This window comes from Monodon monoceros, unplaced genomic scaffold, assembly GCF_005190385.1.
Source record: "Monodon monoceros isolate NGI ecotype Baffin Bay Population unplaced genomic scaffold, NGI_Narwhal_1 Super_Scaffold_3, whole genome shotgun sequence".
In the NCBI taxonomy this organism is placed as follows: domain Eukaryota; kingdom Metazoa; phylum Chordata; class Mammalia; order Artiodactyla; family Monodontidae; genus Monodon; species Monodon monoceros.
The window spans coordinates 24071531-24099055 of NW_021703780.1; the positions used below are offsets into that span (position 1 = coordinate 24071531).

General features: G+C 52.1%; 3 protein-coding genes across 3 annotated transcripts; 1 reads left to right on the plus strand and 2 right to left on the minus strand.

Moving 5' to 3' along the window:
- The first annotated feature begins 75 nt into the window (after window positions 1-75).
- Window positions 76-1249, plus strand: LY6G5B (lymphocyte antigen 6 family member G5B). Its single transcript, XM_029244411.1, is given in 4 exon segments — window positions 76-231; window positions 370-498; window positions 785-951; window positions 953-1249. Coding segments are annotated over 4 exon segments (657 nt in total). The 5' UTR covers window positions 76-107; the 3' UTR covers window positions 1190-1249.
- A 2832-nt stretch (window positions 1250-4081) lies between these two features.
- LY6G5C (lymphocyte antigen 6 family member G5C) lies at window positions 4082-7628 on the minus strand. Its single transcript, XM_029241786.1, has 3 exons — window positions 7526-7628; window positions 6279-6446; window positions 4082-4176 (listed from the first exon to the last, which is right to left on the minus strand). Exons 1-3 carry the CDS (start codon window positions 7626-7628, stop codon window positions 4082-4084), a joined length of 366 nt encoding a protein of 121 aa, XP_029097619.1.
- A 3943-nt stretch (window positions 7629-11571) lies between these two features.
- On the minus strand, window positions 11572-26379 carry ABHD16A (abhydrolase domain containing 16A). Its single transcript, XM_029243729.1, is given in 21 exon segments — window positions 11572-12058; window positions 12234-12280; window positions 12379-12477; window positions 12562-12638; window positions 12780-12842; window positions 12989-13045; window positions 13465-13528; window positions 13763-13867; window positions 14314-14437; window positions 14906-14955; window positions 15369-15432; window positions 16392-16493; window positions 16599-16713; window positions 18697-18806; window positions 18808-18820; window positions 19001-19074; window positions 20905-20990; window positions 23987-24073; window positions 24323-24389; window positions 25167-25223; window positions 26209-26379. Coding segments are annotated over 21 exon segments (1677 nt in total). The 5' UTR covers window positions 26341-26379; the 3' UTR covers window positions 11572-11974.
- Between the last annotated feature and the right edge of the window lie 1146 nt (window positions 26380-27525).

The following is a 27525-nucleotide window of genomic DNA, read 5'->3' on the forward strand; positions in this document are numbered from 1 at the left end:
GCCAAGTTAATAGCTTCCTCCCCCAGTCAGGAATACAGCTCTGTACCTGCGGTAGCTCCTGCTCAGACTGCCTGTCAAAACTACCCTGCAGTTCAGGCTCAAGGAGCATGGTCACAGGAAGGTGGGGTTTCAGAGCACCCCTGAGGGGCTTCCTCTCTCCCCAGAATTCCATGATGAAGGCCCATATGTTTGTAGGTGTGCTGGTCATGATGGGCTTCACAGTGGGAAAGGGTAAGTGGGACACGGGGGCAGGGAAGGAGGGGTGACTGAGTCCAGGGAGGGGATGGCTCTGGATGAGCGGGCTCCCTGCAGGGCAGGGAACTTGGAGTGAGCCAACACGGCCATTTCTCCTGTCTTCCACTTCCCCAGCTCTTGTTGCTGAAGTCCGGACCTGCCACCTCTGCCTCTTAGAAGATCCTACTATAGGATGTGTTTTAGGCTCAGAGAAGTGCACGATCAGCAGCTCATCCCCATGCATGGGGATCAGCATCTTTCATAGTGAGTCAAGTCCCAGGAAGGGGCTACTGGTAGGGCAGCCCATGGCTTGGTCTCCTCTTGTAGATGAAGGCTGCTTGGGGCCTGAGGTCTAAGGAGATGGAGGATCCTGGAGGGGGAGGGGTCTGGGCTTCTGTGGAGCCAGTTAAGCTAATTTTTCTGGCGCCTTCTGATGGAGTCTGGGATAGGAATTGGGTCTGGGTGAGGGATCGCAGAGTCTGGGAAAGGGGTGCCAGGTTTGGGGACTATGGGAGGCAGCAGTGGTTGTTAGCTGTCCCCTCTCTTCCAGATACCAAGGTTCGCTTCTTAATCCGGGGCTGTGGACAGCACAAGTCTTACCGGTGCCAAGAAAAACACCCCACCTACCTCCCAGAGCACTGGTACTACGCCCAGTGCTGCCAGTATGATTACTGCAACTCTTGGTACAGCCCCCGGCTCCAGAGCTCCCTCCCTGAGGGCCCCTGAGGGGTCCCTGGCCCTGCCCCTGTCTGAGTCCCAGATCCAGTGGTTCTGCCAAGCCCTGAACCTCTCACTGCCCCTACCCAGCTTCCGTGCTGAGAAGGAGCCTTCTGAAGGCCTGGACCCCCTGGCTGTCCCGCCCCTGAATCTGAGTTTGTCCATTGCTGACCTGCGCCGCATATACTGGTTCCTCAACAATTCAGGACTTTGGGTTCTTCCCTGGGCTAGGCTGTGACGTCTTACCCTTCCCAGATTTCACTCTGGTCCAGCTCTCTCCCCTGACACCCCAGCATCATGTACTGCCCTCTCAGAACACTCACACTTTCTGGTCTGTGAGTCCTCAGTCTTCCTTTCCTTTGTACTTCCATCGTCTGTATGGTTTTGGTTTAGTTTCCTCCCCAAAAAGCAGTTGGCACTGCACCCAGTGCCCTTCGTCCACCTAGAAAATGATCTCAAATGTGAATTCTGCCTAGGCTGACCTGGGAAAGGCACAGTGGTTTCCTCATCCCTTTCCTATCATCTGAGTGGGATCGTCCCCCCCACCCCCCATCTTCCTGATCCCCTCTCAAGCTGGCTATTTCCACCCCTACACCTGTCTCTAAAACCTTGTGCCAGACTGACCTTGCATCAAGAAGGGTGAGAGGCGGACTTTGTGCAGATTTCCTGACTGGGCACTCTGGTGTTCCTACCTCACTGTCTCCACCACCCTCACTCCCGCCTGGTCTCCTGCTTCCTTCTCTCATCTCTTGTCCCCATCTTTGACTTCCACAGCCCCACTTCACGTCCCTGAGTCCTGACACCCACTTGCACAGAATCCCAGGGAGAGGAGAGGATCTGTCCTCTGCTCCACATTCTCCAGTTTCCCTCCAGAATAAACAAACTGGGCTAAGTCTGTGTCACATTGTTTATGGGGTCAGGCTCCGGTGTGGGCAGGTGTAAACAGGTTAAAGAAAGTTAACTGGGTGTGGGGTTCAAACAGGGTTGCAGAGCCCTGCCCACTCCACTTGGCCTTTGTGGTTCCTCATGGCCTGCCGCAAAGAGCCCACATCCATCCCACCCTCTGCTCAGCTAGAGATCAAAGTATGAGGATTGTGACTCCTGCCAGCCTTAAACATACCCTACAAAACCTAGAAAGTTAAACCCGGGTGATGTCGTTTTTCCACATAAGAAAGGAGGAAATACTCAACCATGAAAACTCAAGAGCAAACCAGAGGGCCCAGGTCTGCATCTCAGAGTTACCTGGAGCTGAGGCACCTGCGTTCCTGCCTATTCTCAGTTCTTTTCAGGATCCTGGGAGCCAGGACCCCCTCTGTGAGGGCCTAGATGGAGGGGGTGGGAGAGTACAGAGAGCACACAGGTGGGGCTGCAGTGGTAGGGTCTTTCATTTTGAAAAACCGCAAGCATGCAGAAAGCAACCTTCCCCATACATTCAATAAACACTGGACACACTGCTCTGAGCCAGGCCCAGTATTAAGCAGCAAGACTTGCACGTGAGTACAGCCAGGTGTCCGCCCTTCTGACTCTCACAACCCAGCGCTGGGACTATGAAACCTTTTTCTGAGAAGTGGTGCAGCTCTGTGGCTGGGAGGCCCAATCCCAGCTCCTCTGCCGCTTAAGTAAGTTGGTCTCTGTGCCGAATTTTGGTCACCTGTCAAGTAGGGATAGTGCCTCAGGATTGAGCGAATGTGTGTCAACGTGTGCACAGAGATAGAAGTTAATGGACTCAAAAATAGACACGCCTTAGAGGCAAACATACACACAGATTTTGGTCTATTTAGTTTTAAACCTTTTTGGCCATACAGATGTTTGCGCACCAAAAGGTGGGTTTTTGTAAACTACACACCTGTGTTACCACTCCCTGAGTTAGCATAAAGGCCTTTATCAGCACCCAAAGCTGCCTTCATGCACCCTCCTAGACCCTCCTAAAATTCAGGGGTAGCCACTGCCCTGAATTTTGTCTGTGTGCTTGATAGAAACGACATCACACAGCATACACTCTTCCTACACAACATTTTGCATGTATGTTAGTAGATTTTTGTGGCCCCTTTAATGGCTTGTGCTCTGGTGGGAGAAACCATTTGTTTCTAGGTCAGGAAGCAGTTGGAGGTAAAAAGAGAGGTACAAGCCACTGTGTCCCTCTCTTGCCGCCCCACTTTACCCCATGACCTCTGACTTCAGCATAAGTCAAGGGCCCAGGTTTACACAGCTCCAGCAAGTCAAACTGGAAGACAGCCTCAGAGGATGAGAAACCCAAGGCCGGAAACTGAGGAGTAACTTAACCATGGTCCTTGAAAAGGGAAGTTGAGCCTGGGATCAGAGAGGCCACTAGGCCTTGCATCTCTTCACAGAGCTCCTTCCCCACCCTCTCCTCCCTGGGACTGGTTCTCTTACAGCTCCACTTCTACCAACACACCCCCATGAACCTCCCTACCAGTCCCCATCCAGCTCTGGGTCTGACAGCACTTCTGAGGATGCCCACTACCCTTCTGGTCTTCAACATAGGAGGACTTGCAGTTCCTCTTCACCTCTTTGTGCTGAGAGCTGAATCAGAGACAGTGGGGCAGGGCAGGAGCAGAGCTCCGCAGAGCTGGGAGCCACTTACCTGCCCCTGACGGGGCACTCAGGCAGTACCACCTCCCTCAGCCTCCACATCCACCAGAAGAGAGAGACAAATCAAACAGTTTGCACACCTATTTATTTTGGAGGAACAGCTGGGGACTTTGGACAAGAGAGGACCATGGTGGGAAAAGAAGCAAAGCAGGGCAAAGGGGCATCCTTGAGGTGGGAACAGACAGGAGGAAAGATGTCAGACTGAGGCCTTGAAGGAAAACTCCAGAGAATTCTGGAGAGGGAGCCTAGGGAAGGGGCAGAGTGGGAATAGGGGTGTTGAGGGGCGTCAACCAAGAGACAGATAGGACTGGGGTCCAGTAGCTGCTGCTGAGGGCGGCAGGGAGGGCTGGTGGGTGGGGCCGGATATCGTTCTGGCTGCCCCCAGGTGGAAAGCAGGGGGATGGCTGGAAATTGGCAGGTTTTTACTCCAGAGGTCTCTATGGAAGTTCTAAGGACCATATTTTATTCTGTTCTGAGGGTTATTGCAGAAATTCCGGAAGCAGCATCGAGAGAATATCTAGAAGCCCAGCACTGGAGGAGTGTGGGTGTACGAGCGATCACTCATCTGCTCCTTGCTGCGGCAGTCACTCACCACGATCTCCGAACCACTGTCTGGGGAGGGACGGCAGCAATCAGCGACACAGAGTTCCCAGGTAAAGCCCCGAACCCTCCTATCCCCTCACCCCACATGGACTTACCATCACTGCCCCCACACCCTGCCCTGGACCCCCAAAATGCAACAATTCCTGGAACTGGACAGGCCAGCGAGTGCCAGGGAGTCACCAGCCATGAACTCTGTGGAAGTTTCCCAGGGAAGGTTAGTGGGAAAGAGCCATTCGAGATACAGTGACAGCTGGAATGGGGCGAATTGGGACTTGTGGAGCAAAGTGAGGAGAACCAGCACTTCAGGCGGGACCATGTAAGAAAAAGTTGGGAGATGTATTGGAGGTCAGATTGCAGACAGGAGGTGTTTGTCGTTTATTTTATGGATCAAAAGTAAGAGAAGAGGAAAAAAAAAAAGTAAGAGAAGATGAGGGACTTCCCCGGTGGCACAGTGGTTAAGAATCCGCCTGCCAATGCAGGGGACATGGGTTCGATCCCTGGTCCAGGAAGATTCCACATGCCGTGGAGCAACTAAGCCCGTGCGCTGCGCCACAACTGCTGAGCCTGGGCTCTGGAGCCCACAGGCCACAACTATTGAAGCCGGAGCACCCTAGAGCCCGTGCTCCGCAACAAAGAATAGCCCCCGCTCGCAGCAACTGGAGAAAGCCCTCGCGCAGCAACAAAGACCCAACGCAGCCGAAAATAAATAAATAAAATATAAATAAATTTATATTAAAAAAAGTAGAAGAGGATATCTCTGCTGCTATTGTATATATGAGAGAGGGGAAATCTTTGTGCCCATGTACGGGGATGTTCACTGCTGCCCTGCTTGACAGAGTGAAAACTTAGAAGCAACCTAAAGGTCCATCAGTAGGGGGATGGATAAATCAACTCTGACATGCCCATGCCGTGGAATACCATGCAGCAGGACAGGAAGCTGGTTACAAACTGATACGGAAACATCCCCCATAACTGTTAAGTTTGAAAAACAAGTGCAGAACAGTGCTTACAGTAGTATGGTACTGTTTGTGGAGGAAAAAAAGAGGTGAAAAGGAGTAAACAGCATATTTGTATAGGGTGGGATGTGCACAAAAGGTCACAGAAAGGATAATAAAGGCAATTTAAAAAATGGTTTTATCTTATTCATGCCTGAGAGCTGGGTGAATTGGGCCAGGAGTGGGAGGGAGACTTTTCTTGAATACTCTGATATGGAACCACATCTGTGCATCAGCTGTTTCAAAAAGTATAGTGAAAGGATTTGAATGAAGGCAGATTTGTACAGCAATCGTCAAGAGCACCATCTCTGGAACCACCACAAACTGTGGCTCAGCCTCTAGGAGACTTATGCAAGGTACTGACCTCTCTGCACCTCTGTTTCCACGTCTGTAAAATGGGGATAACAATGCCTACCTTGGAGGGTTGTAAGTGCTTACAACAATGCCGGGTACAGAGTCTGTGTTATGTGTTTATTATTTATTATTGAAAAAGGTGAGGGATCAGGTGGAAGAGCAGGCTTGAGGAACTGGGAATGTAGTCAATTTCCAGCAAGTTGAAAATGAGGTGGAGATATCCAGAGGGCAATTTGACATTACAGTTTGGCCTAACATTCAGTTTTAGGAGGATGCAGTATGTGCCTGCTGGGTGAAGCCAAGCAAGCAGATAAAATCCTCTGGGAGAGTAAAGAGGAAGAGAGCTAAGGACCAAACTTTGGGGAACGTGAACTGTTAAGGGTCAAGACTTAGTGAAGACCCAGTTAAAGGCAAGACTCAGTGAAGGAGACTGGAAAGAAGCAGTGGAAGATGTAGGAGAAGAGTGGTGCTGGCAGGAACTACTGCTGACAGATGGGGAGAAGGCAGCTTGAAGAAAGGCCAGTAGATTTGGTGATCTCCAGGGTCCCCTACAAGGCTGGGTGCTATGAGGAGGGTTAGCCGAGAAGGGGAGAGGAGTAGAAGTGGAGATGGGGAGTGGCTCTAAAGGAAAGGAAAGAGGGAGAGTGGTGGAACAGTGTCTCAGAGTTGTGGGAACCAGGATTAGGGTGCAGCTTAGAAGGCTGGTAGAGACTCAGTTCGGGAATGGGCTGGGCCCACGACGAAAGGGAGAAGGCAGCTTACTGCTCTTTATGAGCAGAGTCATGAAGCTGCTGCCCTTTGGGGCGAGGCAGATGTCAGATCCCAGAAGGCATCCCACCTCCTTGGTCTCCAAGAGGCATCGATAGCAGCTTAGGTATTTGTTTAAATGAATCTGATGAAGGGGTTCTTGATCATAACGTTCAAACTCACCTAGAATACAGAGAAGCACTGACCCCAAACCCACCTAATTCCCAGACTGGCCAATCCCACTGTTCCCTCCTACCTCCCCATCTCAGAAAACCATGAAATCACCAATTCTTTAATGAACCATCTGGCTTAATCTAACATCAGAAGCTTTCGTTCTCATTAAAAATCTCCATTCTCTGCTCTTTTACCTCCTGAAATGAGGAACTCATTCATTCATTCATTTATTCATATATTTGAGGGGCTAACGTGCCCAGCACTCTACAAGCCTCTAACTTTTAAAGGTTAGGCCAAGGCAGCCCATTCCAACTTTTGGCAGCCCTGTTAGGACAGTTCTTCCTTTGTGACTTGGTTTCACTGTCCCCACCCAACCCCCAGACTCTTTTGAATATGCTTTCTTAATCTATAATGTTCAGAAGTGAAAACATCAGGGTGCATCATCACAGGACAGGAAGAATCTCAGCTTTGTGTAGACAGGAGACATCAAGCAGCCCAAGGCCACATTCTTTGTTTGGTGGTTCTCTCACTGAACAGACTCATATTGAACTTTGTCCACCAAAGCCCTCCCCAACTGCATTCATATTCATCTCCCTCCTCCTCTGATCCCAGGCCCAGAGCACGTGTTAATGAGTCCCCAGACCCAGCAGAGCACTTGGTGTAAGGCAGATGCTTAGCAAACACTTTGGATCTTGTTTCTGTGTCGATGGTGCTTTGCAGCCAAGTGAGGTTATCAGGCTGGATTCAGCCTTGTTCTACGCCGTGGATCCTGAGGCTGTCATCTGGCATGTTCTCCCAACCCTCCCTATTCTGTATTGTCCTCAGATTCTAAGAGGTTCCCTTTAGTATCTCCATTCAGGTCACTGCTGTTGAGTGAGATAGCGCTGGGGTAATCACCAGAAATCTCCCTCAGAGTGAACATCAGTACATTATCAGTCCCCAGGCATTATCCCCCCAAGCCCACCCGTCCCATCTTTCTTCCTGCCTGGGTTTACCTGAATCTCCTTGGCAGATGTACCCAGACATCTATCCAGGGTTTCCCTATCCAGCAGGATAGGAGACCCTTCTGATCCCTTAGAGCCACTTACCAAACGCCAAGCTCATCAGGACCAGCATTATTAAGAGGACCATGTACAGGGCTTGGGGGGGGCCCGGATTCCGGCTACCTGCAGGGCCCGCCATAACACGCATGACTGCCCACCAGCCTCCAGTTTGGCCTTATATTGGTGGAAGAGAAGGTGGCGAAGACGAAGGGGAGAGGCAACATCCTTTGGGGGTGGAAATCAGTGCCTGAACAGCCAGAGGGACAGAGTGTCCTCACCCACGGCCATTCTGGGGTCTAACATACTGGCTTGGGGACAAGGACCCAGCAACAGGGGAATGAGAGGGGAAACTTCTTTCATATTAATTCAACAGACATTCATGAAATCACTGCATCAGGTGTTGGGGATACAATATTGCACAAAGTCACTACCCTCACAGAGTGCACCATCTAGTACGGGAGACAAGTCAACGGACAATGAAGGGGGAGGGGCGGGGAGCGCGGGCAGAGTGCTTCCGGGGAGAACTTGCGCAATGGAAACTACCGACCCAAGGGGTTTCATTAGAGCAGTAACAAGATCAATTTATGTTTGTAAAAGATTTCTGAGGCCAGAAAACCACTTAGGAAGCTATTCCTGAGCCCAGTCACAAGATGGCGGCCTGGTCTAGCAGAAGAGAGGGAAGCCGCGAAGTGAATGAATCTGAGTTGCATTTAGAAGAAAGATTGGACAGATTTGGACTTAGACTGAATGTGAGGTGAGGGAAGGGGGATAGGCTTGCAAAAGGGGGTAATTGTGACACCATTTTTCAAGATGAGAAAGACGTGTCAGAAATCCAAAAGCGAGGACAACCTGAGTCGCTAATGACCGTACTGAGCCCAGTGCCCCCTGTGGGTTCCGGGAAGTCAGAGCCTTTCCCTACGCCCGACTTTTCCGGCCCCGCCTCAGCTCAGCTGCAGGTCGGTGGATCTGATCTCCGGCGCCCACAGGCTCCGGCGCTGTGCGCTCGCTCTCCGCGCCTGGCTGCACCTCAGAGATTTTGGGAAGACGCGAAGGCGGCCCCCAGCCCAAGCTCAGCTCTTGGCCGGGCGGCTGGGGAGGGCGCGCCCGGCGTCGGGACCCAGGCATCCGGCCCTGTCAGACGCCCGAGGGTTCCCTGCTGTGGTCCCAACACTATCCAAGAATCATCCGATCTCGGGGTGTTGATGCGGAAGATGGGAAGAAACTGACGGAGACACGCCAAGAAAGGCGGACGCGAAAGAAGAAATACGAGAGAAAAACACACGCCACTGCGCGCACCCCAAGAGCCTTGGGATGATAAAAATAAGAGAATTATTTTAGAGAAAACTCAAGAGTAATGGAGAACTGGGGAGGAGCACCTGGGACCGATATAAATGTTGGTTGAATGAGGGACAAAGTGATAGACGAAAACAATTAGACAGCGGGGGCTGCTTTTGAAGCAAAGTGGGCAAAGGAGAAGCAGAAGGGAATTTCACAGCGCCCTTTGACTCCCTCTCTCGAATATAAGCGCAACGAAAAGTCCAAGGGCGTTATGGGTGGCTGAGGCTGGCCTCCCTTAAGGGGTCGCCCTGAGAGGTCCGGGAGGACTTGTGGTGGAGCTACGGCAATCAGGGGCCCAGGGCGTAGCAAGTGCTAACAGGCGAGTAGTTATTTCGGAGCTGGGCTGGGCCTTCTTCAGAGAGGGCGTGGCCTTAGGGTCATTAATCCCGCCCTTGTTTCGTTTCGCTCCTCCCCTGTCCACGAGGCAGGGCGCGGCTTCTGTGCCCGCAGAGCCGCCAGAGTTCGTTGTCATGGTGACGGGCTCCTTGGAGGCTTTCCTGGGGTGAAGAGGCGGGGCTTTGCAACAGTCGTCATGGTGAACACAGCGGCTGGAGAAATCCACGCTGAGGGCCCCTCCCCCCGGACAAGGGATACCTGAGGGTAAGCAGCCAAATTACCAAACAAAGCAGGTCGGGCCTTAGGACAGAACGCTGCAGTTAGAGGAAGAATCGGGGTGAACGAGGGGCGGAGCTATGGATGATTGGGCCGGGCGAAAGCCAGGTTCTGTTAGGGGAGTGGCCGCGACAGAGCGGTCTGGAGAGGAACTACGGAGGGGATCTTTAATCAGAATAGAAATGAATGAAAAAGTGAATGACCGGGCTCCTGAGGGAGCTGGGAAGGGTTGGTGATTGGATGGATGGATGGATGGATAGGGACCTGGCTATCCCCGACGCCTGGGCCCCGCACTCTCTGGAGCCTGTCACCCTCGGGGCCCTCATTCACTTGTGACAGTGCCCCTCCCGGGGACATGGAGCAAACCCTCAACCCAGACACTCAGTTCAGAGCCGAGTCCAGCACCTCACACTGGGAGCAGCGCAGGGTGGCGCCTGGGCCAATGAGACACGGTAAGATAAGGGGTGGCCCAGCCCGGGGCCCACATCTTCTTCCCAGGTTTCCTGTCCAGTTGCTAGCTCTCCTTTTTCCCAGCCTCCATCCCCTCTCCCAGTTTGCCTAGCAACTCTGGGATGCCTGGGTGTCCAGGCCTCACCTGGTGCCCACTACAGCAGGAGTCAGAGCCTCAGCAGATGTGGTGTCTGCATCTCAGCTGGTCTTCTCCCGAGACTGCTAGAACGCTGATAAATAGGGTGAGGAGTGGATCTGGGGAGCTGGCCCCACCCCGGGGGCGGGGGGTGAGCCTTATCAGATAGGGAGTAATCTGAGGGGGTAGACTGAGACTCCTTGGTGGCGTGGGGCAGAATTCAAATTTTGAGCCTCACTTCTCCCCACCCACTTCAGGTATCCATGCGCCCCTCATGGCATCCACTGTTCTCTATAGTATGTGCAGGAAGAAGGGGGAGGGAGACGTGGTTGTAGAGGCAGGTCAACAGAGTCCCTGATGGCCATGGCCAGGAAGAGGGAGTCCTTTGTGTCTAGGGTGTGAGATGTGGGGCACCCCGTGTTTGCATTTAAGGAGGTTCCCTTAGCTGAACAAAGACTTGGTTTCCAGGGGGCTAACTGTCCTGATGGCTCTGGAAGGCAAGGTTCAGAATCATGCAGCTGGTCCCACAGCTTCACGCTCCATACTTCCCACCCTGTTTGCTCCCTAGGGCAGAACAGAGGAGAGGGGTGCCAGTAACAGCTCTCCGGTATTTGCTAAAGGTGGAACATTCTGGAGCTGTGGCCACCTCTTCTCTTCTAACCCCAAATAGGAGGCATCATGTCAACTGACAAGTCTCAGATCACTCCTTTCAGTGGAGACTCAGTATATCTCCCTTTAAGGAGCTGCTGAGCTGGTTAGGGCAGACAGCCTCTGCCCCAGGGATTGCAGGGGAGCTTTGTGCTTTGAGGTTGGAGGAGACACTGAAATTAACCGGAGGCTGTATCCAGGACCTCAGAATATGGTCCACCTTAAGTATCTTGTTCAAAATGGTGGACCCAGGGTGGTAAACCTAGGGGTATTTCATCTGGAAAAGAGGTTTCCAAGGGAAGAAGGTGGCCAGGGTACAAACTGATGGGTGGGAAAGGGACTCATTCTGTTCTGTGAGGTCCAAGGATTGGAAATAGAATGGAAGTTATAGGGAACCAATTTCCTCAAGTTCAAACTAAGAATATTCTAACAGCTGTCCAGAAAGGCAAAGTATGGCTCTGGGAAGACCCGAGTCCTTGGCACCTGCTCCTTGGTCCCTGGCAGGCCCTGTGTTTGTTGAATTGCAAAGAGGCTGTGAAGAGAGAGACTTGACATGGTGAGGAGGGTGTGCAGGGTTTGCTGCATAAGACATGGGGAGCAGGCCGTTCCTCACTCCCCACGGAAAGAGCAAGAGCTAAGCAAGGAAAACTGGAAGGACTGATGGTGAGACCATGCAGGCTGGACCTGGAAATCTGTAGAATTGCTGAGTAGGTGAAAATCAGGAGCTAGAAAGTACTTTGTAAACAACAAAGCCCATGAATTGTGAGCAACAGGAGGCAACCTTGGTCTACTGGGCTGGTTGTATGCAGGAAGGCCTAGGCAGGCACCAGGGAGGCTGCACAGTGGTGACAGTACTAGGCATGGCAGGGAAGGGTGAGGACTGGGGACCCATTGCACAAGGATAGCTCGTGCTATTGCCTGAGGCGACAGCAGAGATGGGGAGGGTTAAACTGGCTGTCTGGAGTTGGGGTTTCTCAAAGCCCAGCCCTTTGGAGCTTCGACTCTCCCCACTCCCAACCCTGGCTTCCTGGACACCTGGGAAGTCACAAAATTAGCCAGCCAGTAGAAAAAATATTTTTATTAATTATTAGGAATAATCCATTCATTTAATGCAGGGAGTGTGTTGGGGAAGGTTAGGTACTGCCGGATGGATGAGGGGAAACGTGCAAGAGGAACAGTGAGAAGGGGGATGGTCCCCCCGCTTGCCACAAACTATAAACAGCAAAATAAACACAGAGGATAACAAGTAATAGGGTCCTTCCTCGTGTCTCCTGCCATCCGTTCTTCCAGAATGAGTCCCAGTGTGGTCCCTAGAGGTGCCAGGGCATCTGGAAGTTCTGGGCCGGGAGTGGGGTACAGTGTGTGGCTTCGAAGTTGTGCAGATGCTTCTGAGCCTGAGGGGAGAGGGCGGGACAGGTGGGGTGCAGAACACAGACACCCTCCGAACCCACTACCCACTCTACAAAAGCTGCTCCTTCCAATGCTTACAGGGTACCCCTGTCCCCAAGCCCCACACGTGCCCCCTGGCCATTCAGGCACCCTCTTCCTGCTTCCCACCCCTTAGCTCACCAGAAACAAAGCCAGCTGCCGCCTTCCTTCTGGACTCATGTCCTCCCCTGCAGAGAGGAGGTGCTCAAACACGGGCCACGCATCTGGATATTCACCCCCTTCCTGGGCTCTTCCCAACCCCTCCTCCTGCCCCAGGACTCCTTACCCACGCTCCAGGGGAATTCAGGCCCGTGTTCTGCCTGGTAGGAGTGGAGGACGGACAGGCACCAGTCCTCCTCCACCTCCCATCGGCTGTAAATCGAGGCTGGTCATGGAGAGAGAGGAGTGCCCATCAGCAACCTGGTTTTGCCAGGCCCCCAACCAAAGCCCTCACCAGATCCCCTTTCACCTTCCTCCAGCTGTGAGGAGGCCTCCAGCCACTGCCTCACCGCTTGAAGACCCTCCTCCGCCATCACACGGGGATACCTATGGAGGGAGTGCCGGGACAAGAGGTCAGGACCCAGTTCTCTTCACTCGTCATCCCCAAGCCTTCTCCCCTGTCTCCCCGCGCTGGTGTCAGTACACACACATATGTGCGTATGTGCGTACACAAACCCTGGCTCTCACCGATGCTGCAGGAGCTTCAGCAGGAGGTCATTGCCTCGGTTAGACATGATGTCCTCAGGAACCCTGGGGGTGAGAAGAATGTACACTGGAGGGGCTGGAGGTTGGGGAGGAAGGTTCTGGATACCTGGTTTTCTGGTGGGCAGAGGGAGGAGGGGCAACTCCCTGGCTGTCTCTGGGATCCAGGAGGGCAGAAGTTCCCAGGCACTCACGTGGTAGTGATGATCTCATCCTTGGTTCTGCGGATCAGCAGCACAGGGCCCTGGTACCTTCAGAGGACAGCACAGTGGGGAGGGAGAGCTCAGAGGGGGAGATAGGTGACAACTGGCCACCCCACCCCTGCACTGGCTGCATTCTTACCCCTGCTACAGCAGGGCCCCCTGGGCTAGCCCGGTGAGAGTCAGAATACTTAAGAATGGGCATGGCTCAAAGTCAGGCCTTGCTGGGAGGTCCCTGCTGGGCCAGGCATGAACCGACTGGTTGCCAGATCATGAGAAGGTCCAGGGTCCCAGGGAAGCTGGGAGGGGTTGGGCCTGCTGTGGTGGTGGCAGGGCCACTCAGGCAATGTGGGGCAGTGGCTTGTACTTGTACTTTGGTACTAATTTCAGCATTTGAACACCCAGTAGCATCTCTACAGGGGGTGAGGTGGGGGAAGGGTGATATATGCTAGACATTGGCCTGCCCTCACCTGCACAGCTGCTCTGCGTTGTTTAGATTGAGATGCTGCCTCACAGTCCTGGTCACCAGGCCCCCTAAAGTGAGAGAAATGTGAAAGGACAGCAGAGACAAAGCCCCTGCTCAACACCAAGGTCCCCACTGTTCATGGAGATAGAAAACTGAGGTCCCCAGACAGGGGAGTCCTCCTGCTTCTCAACAATGGGGTGACCTACTCCCCACCCACAGAAAGGGTAACCATCTCCAGTTAGAACATCTCCCAGTTCCAGCCCACCTCTTTCCTGAAGGGCAAGCCTGGGAGCTGCACTCACTCCAGCTGTCTGGCATGACCTTCAAGGCCAAGGGCACCAGGTCATCAAAGGAGGCATCCAGGATCACGGCACTAATGTCTGGGTAGGACATGGCTGCCCATGTAGCTGGTACCAGGACAGGGAAAAAGGGTGAGGACCAAGGGCAGGCCCACCACCCCTACCCTTGTCCCACGGGTCCTATAGGCTGACCCCATCCTGCCTACTAAGTGAGCCCGAGGTCTCTCCTTAACCCCTCACTTCACTCAGCCAGGGCTCTGCCTGCAGAGGATGGAGAGAGAACAATGAAATGCACTGAAGACAATACCAGAGGAGACATTTACTCCCTGATGTCACCACCCCAGGACCCCAGTCCACTTCTTTTAATAATTGGGCACAAGGGTGGAAGGAAATGTGAAGTGTACGCGAAAAAGGAGAGTTTCTTCCAGACGCACTCAGAGATCCCACCCCCGTCCCACCTCTCCTCCTTGAAGCCTCCACCCCACTCCTGGGCCACCAGTGCATTTCCCCACCTCTCCTGCCTACAGTAGGGGGGGTAGGAGGGAGGCTGGTACCAGTGAAACCGCCGATGGACCAGGCATAGATGATGATGTCCTGGGGCTGGAAGCCCAGGCGGTGGATGGCAAACTGGACCACCACATCCATGGCGTTGGCCTCGTTCTGTGGGAACGGCACCCCCTGCAGGAAGAAGGGCAAAGGCAGGAATGGGTCAGCACAAAAGGCCACTTGCCCATCGCCCCCCAACCTCCCAGCAGGGACCCTTCCTGCAGCCACACTGCAACAGCTACGCTGCAACAGACAGCGAAGATGGAGCTGCAGCTCTGAACAGACAATTCAGAGCGCTGCTCTAATGGAAGAATAAACGCCTGTCAGTGGCATTAAAAAAAAAAAAAAAAAAGAATAGGGCAGTGGGAGGGGCTGTTCTCTCTAGAAACCAGTCGTTTACAGCAAGATCCACTGCCTCCCCTCCTGCCAAGCCCCCAGTGTGAGAGGAAGAGGCTTGCAGCTCCCTGCCCTTGGTGCCCAGGTCACAGGTGAGTGGGAGGCCCTACAGAAACATATAACCCCTTTCCCTAACGCCAGTGGCTGACCAGAGGGAGACAGACCATAACTCAGAAAAAGAAGGGATTTCCGAGAAGGTCTCACCGTGCTTCCAGCAAAGCCGGGATGATTCCAGCCCAGGACTGAATATCCAGCTGTAACACAGGGGGAAGAAGGGCTGGGACCTCATGGCCCACACCCCCCACCACTGTCTGCCCCCAGCTCTGGGGGAAGGAGCAGAAGGACACTGGAGTTTTAAACACCCAACTCAGAGGCAAAGAACTCCAAGCCTTCCCAGAATGGGAAGACAACAAAAAGGTTCTGAGGCAGCAGAAGGGGGAGAGATGTGATTGTTGGGTCCGGGGAACAGAACAAAGAGCATAATAAGGTTAGGGACACAGCCCTAGGGGAAGGATCCAAGGTTAGCAAAGCAAGTGGGGAGTAGACTTTTCCCCAAAGGCAGGGGTCTCAAACCTCACCCAGAGAAAGTGGTTAGGCCCTGGGAGGTCATATCCATGTGGGAAGGTGGGGACATTCCATTCCAAGGGGCAGAGATAAGAGGGCCTACCTTCCAGAGGTGTGGAGACGCAGCCCACTTCATAGAAGCCCGCGTTCCCCTCACAGCAGATCACCTATAGGGGAAGCAGGAAGGAGCCAAGTTGGGACCAAAAATCCCACTAGCGGCAGGGAGGGCAGCCTGTGGGAGCTTTGTAGGAAAGAGGAAAGGGCACATTTCCTGTTCTCTCCAAGGAGAACAGAAACTTCTCATTTTACAAGTCCGTAAAGTGAGAGGCAAAGTGGATGCAAATGCTTAGCAAACTGGGCCCTCAGAGGAAGAGGAATGATCCAACTTGAAATGCTCAACCCCCCAGCACAGTGTCCATTCTTCCTTGGAAGACTACCAGGTGGCCATCTCTCAGGAATGGGATTATGGATTTTTTTTTCCTTTCTAGTTTTGGGGTCCATTTTTTCTGTGACTGTTTCTTTCATGTGGTATGCCAATCGCTTTCCCTCTCCCTCTCGGGCTCCAGAATTATGGTCAGATAAACTCTATTGGTGCCCCAAGCCAAAGCTCAGGGATGGTGGGGCTTGGGTAGACCCTCAGAGCATCTGGGCAGCGATGGGACTAGAACCCAGCACCCAGCGCTGCTGGCTTAGTGCTCTTTCCAGGGCTGCTTCATGGGTGCAGGAGATTTTAGAGCCAGGCTGTCTGGGCTCAAATCCCAGCTCTCCCACTCACTAACTGTGTGATCTGGAAAAGCTATTCTGTGCCTCTGTTTCATCATCTGTAAAATGGGCTAATATAAATGGTACCTATCTTACAGGGCTGTTGTGAGGCTCAAACATATGCCCTGCATGTGGTAAGTGCCAAGTGGTGACTGTTACGATGATGACTTTTCGGTCCTTGCGTGTCAACTCCTTCATCTATTTCCCTATCACAGGGATTTCCTACATCAAGAGGTCTTTAGGGTGGAGCTGGGAGATGGGATTATCCCCACTGTGCTTCCTTAGGGCTGCTGTAGAACTGAGATCTCTAGAACCTCCACTGCCCTCCCCACACTCTACCTTTGGGCTCCCTGTGCCCTCTCACCAGCTTCTGTCCCTGGGGCTCAGCTCTCCCTCGCCGGTCCACAAACATGGTGTCAATCTCATTGCCGTCGCAGGCCTGCAGCTTTGCCCGGCGCCCATTACACTGAGTGGGGGAGATGCAATGGCCAAGTTGGAGGGGCAGGAGGCCACATTCCTGGGTGGGGGAAGAAGGGCTGTGGGGGGGTGGTCACGGGCAGGGGAGCCTTACCTCTTCCACCAGCCGGGCCTGCCCCTGTAGCAGCACAGGCATGAGGGCCTTCTGGAGCAGGTACACAGAGCCCGGATACAGCATCCGGCGCCCCAGGGTGTGTGCCACCAGATAGCTGTGGGGAACACGGGGTTAATGAACCCCCAACACAGTGGAGCCCAGGGACCATCCCAACCCAAGCACTCAGAGACTCTGGGGCCGGCTTCACCTTTGACCTTCACAGCTTCGTTTGCCTCTTTCAGGACTTAACGAAACAATATGTGCACCAATTTTTCAAACTTTTGTTTGTTTGATTTTTGGCTGTGCCACGTGGCTTGCGGGATCTTAGTTCCCCGACCAGGGATTGAACCCATGCCCTCGGCAGTGAAAGTGTGGAGTCCTAACCACGGGACCGCCAGGGAAGTCCCTCCCTTTTCAAACTTTTTTTTAGTGCAACCTTTTTTTTTTTTTTTTTTTTTGTGCTGTACGCGGGCCTCTCACTGTTGTGGCCTCTCCCGTTGCGGAGCACAGGCTCCGGACACGCAGACTCAGCGGCCACGGCTCACGGGCCCAGCTGCTCCGTGGCATGTGGGATCTTCCCAGACCAGGGCACGAACCCGTGTCCCCTGCATTGGCAGGCGGACTCTCAACCACTATGCCACCAGGGAAGCCCTACTGCAACCTTTTTAAAATACTTTATATTGTGGCCTAGTACACATATATGCACATATTAACATTGAAAGTTTTATGAGATAATACTTTCTGTATACCGATATAAGTAAAAGCAAACTAATTAACAATTATGATTCTGTTAATGTATTTATTTAGGTCCCCAAATAAATTATACTGTTCATTGCGATATGCCCGGTATCTGCCATGTAGTAGTAGGTGCCAAGAGCCTCGCAAAGAGTACTCTGGGGCTTAATAAATATTTCTTGCACAAATATACTAATCTAGACACAAAAGATGCAGTAGGGGGCTTCCCTGGTGGCGCAGTGGTTAAGAATCCACCTGCCAATGCAGGGGACACGGGTTTGAGCCCTGGTCTGGGAAGATCCCACATGCTGTGGAGCAACTAAGCCCATGCGCCATAACTACTGAGCCTGCGCTCTAGAGCCCGCGAGCCACAACTACTGAAGCCCATGTGCCTAGAGCCCGTGCTCTGCAACAAGAGAAGCCACCGCAATGAGCAGCCCGCGCACCACAACGAAGAGTAGCCCCCGTTCTCCGCAACTAGAGAAAGCCCGCGTGCAGCAACGAAGACCCAACGCAGCCAAAAATCAATAAATCAATAAATAAATCGAAAAAAGAGATGTGATAGGTGCTGTTCCTGAAAAAGATGGTTAACCACTTCCAGTTAATCCCGAAGTAGGATTTGTCTCCAGAACAACATTGTACAACCCCGTCCAGCATCCCCCCTCAAAACCTCAAACTTGGCTCGCCCCTCTGATCAATCAGCACACAGTCAACAACTGACCACTAAGGCCATCCACTTCCTTGGTATCCTCCAACCTGCCTCCTAGCCCCCAGCAACAGAAAACTCCCACACTGGCCGCGCCGCTGTGGTCACTGTTGCCGCTTCAGACATCACCAGCACCCACAACCACGATTTCCTTAGGTTCTACCTCATGCTCTCAGGCACCCGGGCAAGGTGGAAGCCCTTCAGAATATGTTAAATCTCACCAACTCTATGAGGCAGGTTGTTCATGGATGCAGAAGTTGGAGCTGCCTCAAAGTGGAAAAACCAAGGAGCAGCGGGACCAGGATAGGGCCGCAGCTGCCACCAGACCGTGCTGCAGCTAAGGCTGTGTGTCCCCGCCCCACCCATAACCTCACCCTTCCCTCTCAGCCTCACTGAAAGAGATGTTGTGTCAGACAGAACTGTGTTAATATCCCAGCTCTTCATGCACCACCTGTGAGACTATGGATCTCTCTGAACCTCTTTTTTTCCACACACAGATGTGGATAAAAACTAAATACTTTGCTACAAATAATACAATGTACATGGCACTAAGCCCAATAAATGACAGTCATCTAACAGTGGAGCGCCCTGTCCTGGAGCCTCTGCACCCTATGTTCCCTCCACCCCAGCTGGCCTCTCTTCCCTGCTGCTTCGCACCTGGTGATCTGACAAGGCAGCTTCTTGACTCGGTTGAGGAAGGTGTCTGCAGTCCCCCGGTGCAGGGGCTCTGGGCAGAGCAGGGCCACACCCCAGCGGGAAGGCCCCCCCCCGGGACTCCTTCCTGAGGAATGGAAAGATGCAGGGTAGGATGGGGTCAGGAGCAGCAAGCTGCACGTCTGAGGTCCGTAGGATGGTGGGGTGCAGGAATGAGGAGATGGGGCTGGATGGCAGGCCCTAGACCCCAAGAAGGGGTGGAGGTGGGGGACAGAGCAGGCATGGAGCGAAAGAACTGGGGCCTCACCGGCTGCTGGGCTCTTCCCAGTGGAAGTCGACTGGCCAGCTCCCGAAGTCAAAGTTGTACTTGGCGAGCTGCCTCTGTGGTGGGCGGAGAGAGATGGGGGAGGGGATGAAAAGGGGAGTCGTGGGGATGCCCGCCTACCCACCCTCAACACCCCCACCATCCAGGGGACCGGCCCCCACCCATCATGGGGAGACAAGCAGAGGTCAACACCCTCCGGTCTGCAGATGGAAAGTTCTGCCGGGGGCCAGAAAAGTCAGGCTAGAGAGGATGCCCTATCAGGTATCAACTCTGGCCTGTTTGCCCGCATCCAGAAGAGGAACCTAACACTCTTCGCTTTTCTAAACTCTAAGACTGACTCACCCCCAGAAGGGGGCGCTGGAGGTGCTGGAGCTTCTGAGGGAGGAGGTGGGGAGCCTGTTGGCTGGTCACGCTCCCTTCCCCACCTAGGTTCTTTACACGATTCTATCTTGAAGGATCAAAATGTCTGGTGAGAGGGAAGGAGGGAAGTCACACCCACGGTAGCCCCTTTGCACCTGGCCCACCAGTTGAATCAAGGCCTCTCTGACTGTTCCATCCTCACGGGCACCTCCCTTCCCTCGACTCCTGCAGCCACGGGCTGCTGATGCCACCCAGACCATCTGTGCCTTCGGTTACCCCACTGAGTCAGTCCACATGCTTTTTTTTTTTTTGCGGTACACGAGCCCCTCACTGTTGTGGCCTCTCCCGTTGCGGAGCACAGTCTCCGGACGCGCAGGCTCAGCGGCCATGGCTCACGGGCCCAGCCGCTCCGCGGCACGTGGGATCTTCCCGGACCAGGGCACGGACCCGCATCCCCTGCATGGGCAGGCGGACTCTCAACAGCCGCGCCACCACGGAAGCCCAGTCCACATGCTTTTTGAGGGCAGTGAGAGCTGTGTCTTCCACTCTGCTGTATTTCTTCCCCCGCCCCCAGAGCTCCCAGCACTTTGAGAATAGTTTATTTTCTGTCACAGACATTTTTTTTTGACATTTACAAAAATAACTGGACTAAGAAAGAGCAATAGAAAAATTCTACAAAAATGTAAATGGAAAAACAAAACAAAATGAAGGGAAGCAAATTTTAGGCAAGCTTTGTTCGGACCTGGACCCAAACACAGGCTTAGTCACTTCCTTGCTCTGTGACTCTGCTTGGGTCTTGTAACCTCTTTTTGCCTCTGTTTCCTCAGACATATAAATAAGGGTAATAATGCCACCTCATGCCATTGCTGTGAGGATTAGAAAGGGTGTATGCAAAATGCATCAGACAGCAGCATGGTGGAACATCTTTACACAGTTCCATAAGTGGTGGTGTGGAGCAAACAGCAATACGATGATGGTGGTCAGAGCTGTTTGATCCCAGAAACCCCTGTGTAACAGGAAAGAGCTTTATAGGGCCCCAAAGCCCCTTCTCAAAGATAATCACACTCCAGCACTGGCTGGGCTGGCACAACGCCAAGGACACTCTGCCCTCGCTTTTCTCCCTCCTGGCACCACACTGTGCTCTTGGGCACAAGGGTGGACATACCTGCCTGTCTTGTCTCATCCCTGAACAAAACTAGCACAGTGTTCAATGCACACGGCAAAAATAAACAAACATTTACAGAATGAGCTGTTGTGATAGAGAGGAAACCTCCTTCTAAGAAACACTGTGAATGTTTCCACATCTAGGCAATTCTTGCAGATGGAGGGTGGAGGATTATTCTAGTGGAATATTCCACCAGAAGTGGTAGGGAGGAAAAATTCCTCAGGCGGACAGTTCCCTTGTGGAGGGGAGAAGGGATCCAGCAATGTGCAAGCAAACGCCCAGTGTGGCGGGTGGCAAAACACATCTCCCTGCTCAGGCAGAAGCTGGGCCGGTGCTCTGCGGAGGCAGTTGAGGGTCTCACCTTGTTTTCTGCAGACCGGTTCCTGTGTGTTGCCTCCAAGATGGTGATGAACTGCCGGTACTGGGGGTTGGTCCAGCGGCCGATGCCTGGTGGAGAGAGGATAGGAAACTGTATTAGGAAAACTGGGAAGCAAGACGAGTAAGTTTCAGGAAGAGAATCCGAGATGGGCAAGAAGTGAGAGGAAAAGGAACAGAGGGCCCTGGATCTGGGGAAATAGGAGACCTGAGCCGACGCCCCTCCTCCATATCCAGTGGCCGGCAAGGGCATTCTTCCCCTCCCTAACTTCTCCAGTTTGTTTCTTCCTAGACTATAGACCTTCCACCCTCCAGAATGTTCATTCTTCCCAGTCTTAAAACACTGTCACGTGCCCTCAGGCTTCACTCTTGCTAACACTGGGTTTCTCTCCTTTTCCCTCCTCCCTTCTCCAATGCTACCTTTCCATCTCTTTTCTGCATATTCTAACTCCCTGCATCTGGCTTCACAGCTCTTGCTCTTGCCCCATAATTACTTCCTCACTCACTGCATCCGAGTCCCCTCCCTGTCCTCTTTCTCTTTCTCTCTCTTTTTTTTTTTTTTAGTAAATTTATTTGTTTATTTTTTGCTGAGTTGGGTCTTCCTTGCTGCGCGTGGGCTTTCTCTAGCTGCGGCGAGCGGGGGCTGCTCTTTGTTGCGGTGCGCGGGCTTCTCATTGTGGTGGCTTCTCTTGCTGCGGAGCACGGGCTCTAGGCGGGCAGGCTTCAGCAGTTGTGGCACGCGGGCTCAGTAGCTGTGGCGCATGGGCTTAGTTGCTCTGCGGCATGTGGGATCTTCCCGGACCAGGGCTCAAACCCGTGTCCCCTGCCTTGGCAGGCGGATTCTTAACCACTGCGCCACCAGGGAAGTCCCCCCATTCTCTTTTAACTGTGCCACTCAGCACTCTTCCCGTCCGTCAAGATCCCTTTCTCCTGTTTCCTGGGTCCATCTTTGCCTCCTTCCAATTCCTGGGCTGCTCCTCCCCTGCCTCCCTTCTCCTTCTCTCTCTGAATCGAAAGTCATTCTCAACACTGAGCTCTTTTCTCTCTTTGCTTGGCCCCTCAGCGATCGCATCTGCTCTCCCTTCACTGCTGAGGAATCTCAAGCCCTGACTTCTCTGCTCCCACTGACCCGACAGGTGTCATGCGCCAGGCACTGTTCCGACATGGGAGTGACAGCAGGAAACGAGACACACAGGTCCCAGCCCTCAAAGAGCTGGCATTTTGGTTGGGGATGGGGTGGGGCTGGAGAAAGACAATAAATAAGTAAACAAGAAAATTTCAGAGGGATAAGGGCTATAAAGAAAATAAAACCAGAATGAACTAGAACGCTATGTATCATCAAGGGTAGAGCCCCCAAACAATACTGAGAATGAAACAAGCTGCACAGTGATTTGGATAGAGTGATGTCATGTGTGCTAAAAATGTAAAATGCACCCCACCAAAATGCTCTATTTTGTCTATACTTATCATATTGCACAGATTCTAAGATTCATATATTTTTTTTCACATTTGAAAACTGAAATCGGTATGCATTTACAACTCATAGCAGCTTTGATGTGATGGAATGAGGTCTATATTTTGTAAAAATATAAAAATATGGACTAGGGAAAAAAAAACACACCAGATGACAATGGTTATTTCTGGGGAAAGAGAAACATGGGGCTGAGGAAGATTCCAATGGCAACGCCAACCCTGTAATGCTTTAGTATTTTATTGACAAAAGGTATTTGAAGCAGTAGCACAAAACATAAGCATTTTAGTTCTTTCTGATATTTTGTTTTACGGACTTTTCTGTATTTAATTTCTCCCCCAAATTAAAAATAAATAAAATGTAAAATTAAGACAAAACTGAGGAGTGGGAGTGACTTTCAGATAGGGTGGTCAGGGAGGGCCTCTCGGAGCAGGGAGCCCAGCGCCATGGGCAGAAGGTCCTCACCCCAGACTGGACCCAACGGCAGCCGTCCAGCTCCTGACCCCACCACTCCCTTCTTAGGCATCCCCCTCACCTGGTTTTCATCAAGTGCACCCGCCAGAGGGCACTGATTTGGTTTGTCTCTTCATTTTTTAAATTGTGAGATAATAACATATGTACATAAAACATACATTCAGTTTAAAGAATACAAACATTCATGTGCCGATCACCCAGGTCAAGAAAGAGCACAAAGCCACCTCCCACCAGGAGTCCTCCCCAGCCTGTTCCCTCCCCCTCCCAGGTTATCACTCTCCTGACTTTCAAGATAACCAAGACTTGTGTTTTTCTTTAGTGTTTTGCCACTTATATATGCATCCCTTTTGAACTTTATGTAAATGGAAACATACTGCATAAATTATTTGGTGTTCAGCTTCTTTCATTCAACATTATATCTGTGGGGGACTTCCCTGGTGGCGCAGTAGTTAAGAATCCATCTGCCAATGCAGGGGACACAGGTTCAAGCCCTGGTCCGGGAAGATCCCACATGCCGCGGAGCAACTAAGCCCGTGCGCCACAACTACTGAGCCTGCATGCCGCTGCAACTACTGAAGCCCGCATGCCTAGAGCCCATGCTCCGCAACAAGAGAAGCCAGCGCAATGAGAAGCCTGCGCACCGCAATGAAGAGTAGCCCCGGCTCTCTGCAACTAGAGAAAGCCCGCGCGCAGCAACGAAGACCCAACGCAGCCAAAGAAAACCCAAAAACATTATATCTGTGAGATTCATCTGTGTAGCTGGGTGTAACTCTGGCTTGTTCATCTGCCTTGCTCTCTGGTGTTCTGTTGTAGGACTATAACCTCTAATGTATTTATCCATCCTGCTATTAGGGGCCATGGAGTCCACTTAAGGATTAACACAAACATACACATGGATATATGTGGAACTGTTGTAGGGTATATGCATCTTTTCTAGATAATAGCAAACCTTTCTGCTAATTATCTGTTCATATTTACAACTCAACCCCTTTAAGGAAAAGATCATGTCTCGGCCATTAATTACTTCCCTTCGGGGCCCAGCACCGAACTATATTTGCAAAGGTACTTAATGAGTATTTACTCAGTGATGGATAGATCCAAACCGGTCTCCCTCTCCACCTACCTCGGAGGCAGGCCACTCCTGCCAGCAGTAGAAGCAGTGACCCAGCATAGTGAGAAAATGGCACCACTTTGGACAAACTCAAGTAACCTGGTGGGGGAGAGGGATTATATGAGAAGCTTTCCCCACTGCCCCTCAGCTCCTCTTCGCAGTTCAGCCCCAACCTCCCCCCCAACACCCTCTTTTGGGGACAGCCACACCCTCAGAGGAAGAAGATACCTGATGGAAGAGGGAAGCCAAGCCATCCTCATCACAGGTCCCCTTTCCTCATTAGGGGACTGGCTCAGCTGCCAATGACCTGCCCGTTTCCTGTCCCACCACCTTTGAAACCACACTGACCTTTCCTGTATAAGTAGAAGAAGGCGAAGGGAGAGGAGTAGTAAGAGATGGACCAGAAGACTGAAGCCTGTAGCAGAGAGACAGGGACAAGCAATCAATACACACACACACACACACACACACACACACACACACACACACACACACTGGTCTGCCATTTCCAGGCCTTGGCTCTGAGCAAAGTGGATAACCTGAGGGATATCATATCAAGTACCTATTCTGTGCATGACACCATGCACACAGTAGGTGCTCAATTATTTGTTGAAGGCAGTGTGTCAGAGCATAACAGAGGCTTGGAAAACTAGGTACAGCTTCTAGTTTCTTCCCCTAATCATCTCCGGACATAATTTCATCACATTTAAAGGCCAGTCTCTCTTTCTACTCAAGTTAATCAAGCCTTTTCAATCAGCCCTGCTCAGGACAGCCCCTGGCCTGGTCCCCAAGAGATGCACAAATGTCACCATCGGAACCTTGCCAGAGAGAACAGCTGTCTCTGCAGCCAAAGAGGCTAGATGCCAGGGAGGACAGGTCACTGGGGACTGCAGGACTCCGCACCTGCGGATGGTCCCAAGAGTAAACGCAGCTTCCTCATGGCTCAGGCTGCCCCAGAGAAAGCAGTGCACATGCCAAAGCAGAGTACCAAGTATGTGCGCTTGAGAGCTATCTGTGTGTGTGTGTGTGTGTGTGTGTGTGTGTGTGTGTGTGTTGGAGATGTCTGCTGCAGAGCCCAGAGCATCCCCCACCCCCAGGGGCACTGCCCTGTCCTAGTCTGGGGAGAAGAAAGTTCAGGAGGGCAGCTGGGTCTGAAAAGATGCAACAGTCCCAGATTCCAGGGCAGACATACCAGTGCCAGGATGCTGTCGGCATGTTTCTCGAGGGCACGGGGCTGATAGTACGTATCCTGCCAAAACAGATGGCCGAATTAAGGATGCTGCTCATTGACAAGTCCTCCACCTTCCCTTTTAGAAGCCCTGATGTGTGTCCTCTGGTTCTAGCCCCCAGAGTCATCTCTCCTAGGACATCTCTGGCTCTGTAGGAAGCCCCTTTTCCCCACCCTGACTCAGAAGCTGATTTCCTACTCCAGACCCTGAGAACAAACACAGGGCACTGGACTTGGAAGCAAAAGTGAAAGCAGCATTGGACGACTTTTGCTCTTTTTCACAACCCAGTTTCAAATGGGTTGTGTGCCTATGGGGACAGAGGTAGAGAAGGAAAGACATCATGACAACTTTAAGAGGGAAAGAAGAGCATTGGAAATGAGAGTAGGCTGATTAAGGAAGAGAATGTGGCTGGCGGTGGGCAGTTTGTAGAGGGCAATGAACATAATCTGAGACCACCGATAAAAAGAGAACATTCAGGGACACAGCCTACCACCACCCGGGTTTTCATAAACGCAATGATCCTGGGGTCTCCAAGGTAGGCTGCGGGTGGGGTGGGGGAGAGCGGACGTATGATATGTTGAAGAAGTCATTTTGAAATTCAAGGCCAGGGAAGATAAACGGAACCGGGTGAGGCACTGAGTAAGAGGAAATCGAGAGTTTGACGGCAAAATCATCCAGCTCCTGAATCCGCGCAGGGTCTCTTCCAGGACTTAAGAGTCAATTGGGACCGGCATGAAGCACGACGGGCAGGGTTGAGGGGTCGCGAGAGGAAAAAAGCAAGGAGTGGCAGTCGGAATGAGAAAGCACTGGACAACAGCGATACAGCAGGCGGCCAGTCCACAGGCGTGACTTTAACCCAGGAAGCACAAAGAGAGCAGACTTTGCGGACAACTAGCTTGACAAGCAGGCTCCCCCGATTTCCAATAATGGGCGCTTCTGGGGAGCAAAGGCCGCAAAGGGGTTTGGGCCATACTATGTTTTTAACCAGGGGAGAGCTCGACTCACCCAGGAGCTGGAAGGGGGGTTAGTGACTGAAGTTGGAGTCCCAGGGACGCTGGACGGGGCCCTTTCAGAGTCCCTTTCCCGGTAGATCTTGTAGAGCCGGGGGCCTACAACGCAGCTCAGCAGCTTCGCCATGGCCCCGGCCCGGGGCGCTGCTCTTTCAGCAGCAGGTCCCCCTGCTGGCCCCGCCCTCCCCCGGCCCCTAAGGTGTTGCGTGCCCTTGACGTCATCACGTACCGGCTCCGCCTTGCGCGGAGTTGAGATATTTTCAGCGCCCTTTCAGCATGGATTCTTGTAGTTGGAGCTACGGGAACTGCAATAGTCAGAAATTAGTTGGAGGCGTTTGGACCGCGGAGAGTTAGAATATTATCAGACATAGTTAAGTCACTTCTTTCCAACCCTTAATATTGGCAGACTCTCGAGCGACAGTGTGAAAGAGGGGTTAAGTTAAGGAGCGTTTGACAAGAGCAACAAAAAAGGTATCTTAGGAACACGTCTAATGAAAGAAATGCAAGATTTTACGAAGGAAATTACAAAAATTACTGAAAGAGGTAAACAAAGGCTTGAGTAAATGGAGAGCTACGCCATGGTCATGGATAGGAAGACTCAGTATTGTTAAGATGTGTGAAATACTGGTTTAAAAAAAAAAAAAGGATGGGGCTTCCCTGGTGGCGCAGTGGTTGAGGGTCCGCCTGCCGATGCAGGGGACACGGGTTCGTGCCCCGGTCCGGGAAGATCCCACATGCCGCGGAGCGGCTGGGCCCGTGAGCCATGGCCACTGAGCCTGCGCGTCCGGAGCCTGTGCTCCGCAACGGGAGAGGCCACAACAGTGAGAGGCCCGCGTACCGCAAAAAAAAAAAAAAAAAAAAAAAAAAGGATGAATTATTGCACTTAAGCGTGAACAATTTCCAAAACCATAATGTTGAGTGGAGAAAAGAAAGCCACAGATGATTACATACAACGTGACACCATAGTACAAAATTCAAAAACACTTAAAATTTAACGATCAAGTATGTGAAAGATAAAGAGCAAATTTATAATACTGTTACACAGCATAGAGGATCTTTGGCTGAAAGGGTAATATTCTGTTTCTCGATAGATATAGAGGTTTGTTTTATTTTTTTTAGTACCTTACACCTACATAATATATAAACTCTTTAGCTTTTCGTTGCAGTAAACACATATAGAGAAAAATGCACCAATTGAATATGTCCATGTAGTCATCACCCAGATCAGGAATCTGATAACATCATTACATCATTACTGCATCTAGAAGACCCTCTCCAGATCACTACCAGTTGCTACCACCCCACCAAGAGT

Excerpts from the sequence above, each read along its gene's own strand:
- LY6G5C (XM_029241786.1), bottom strand. The coding sequence starts at position 7,628 with ATGCGTGTTATGGCGGGCCCTGCAGGTAGCCGGAATCCGGGCCCCCCC. Across the intron at positions 6,447-7,525 it reads CCTGATGAGCTTGGCGTTTG|GTGAGTTTGAACGTTATGAT; the intron begins GTAAGTGGCTCT and ends TCTGTATTCTAG. Across the intron at positions 4,177-6,278 it reads GACTCTGCTCATAAAGAGCA|ACAGTGGTTCGGAGATCGTG; the intron begins GTAAGCTGCCTT and ends GTCCCTCCCCAG.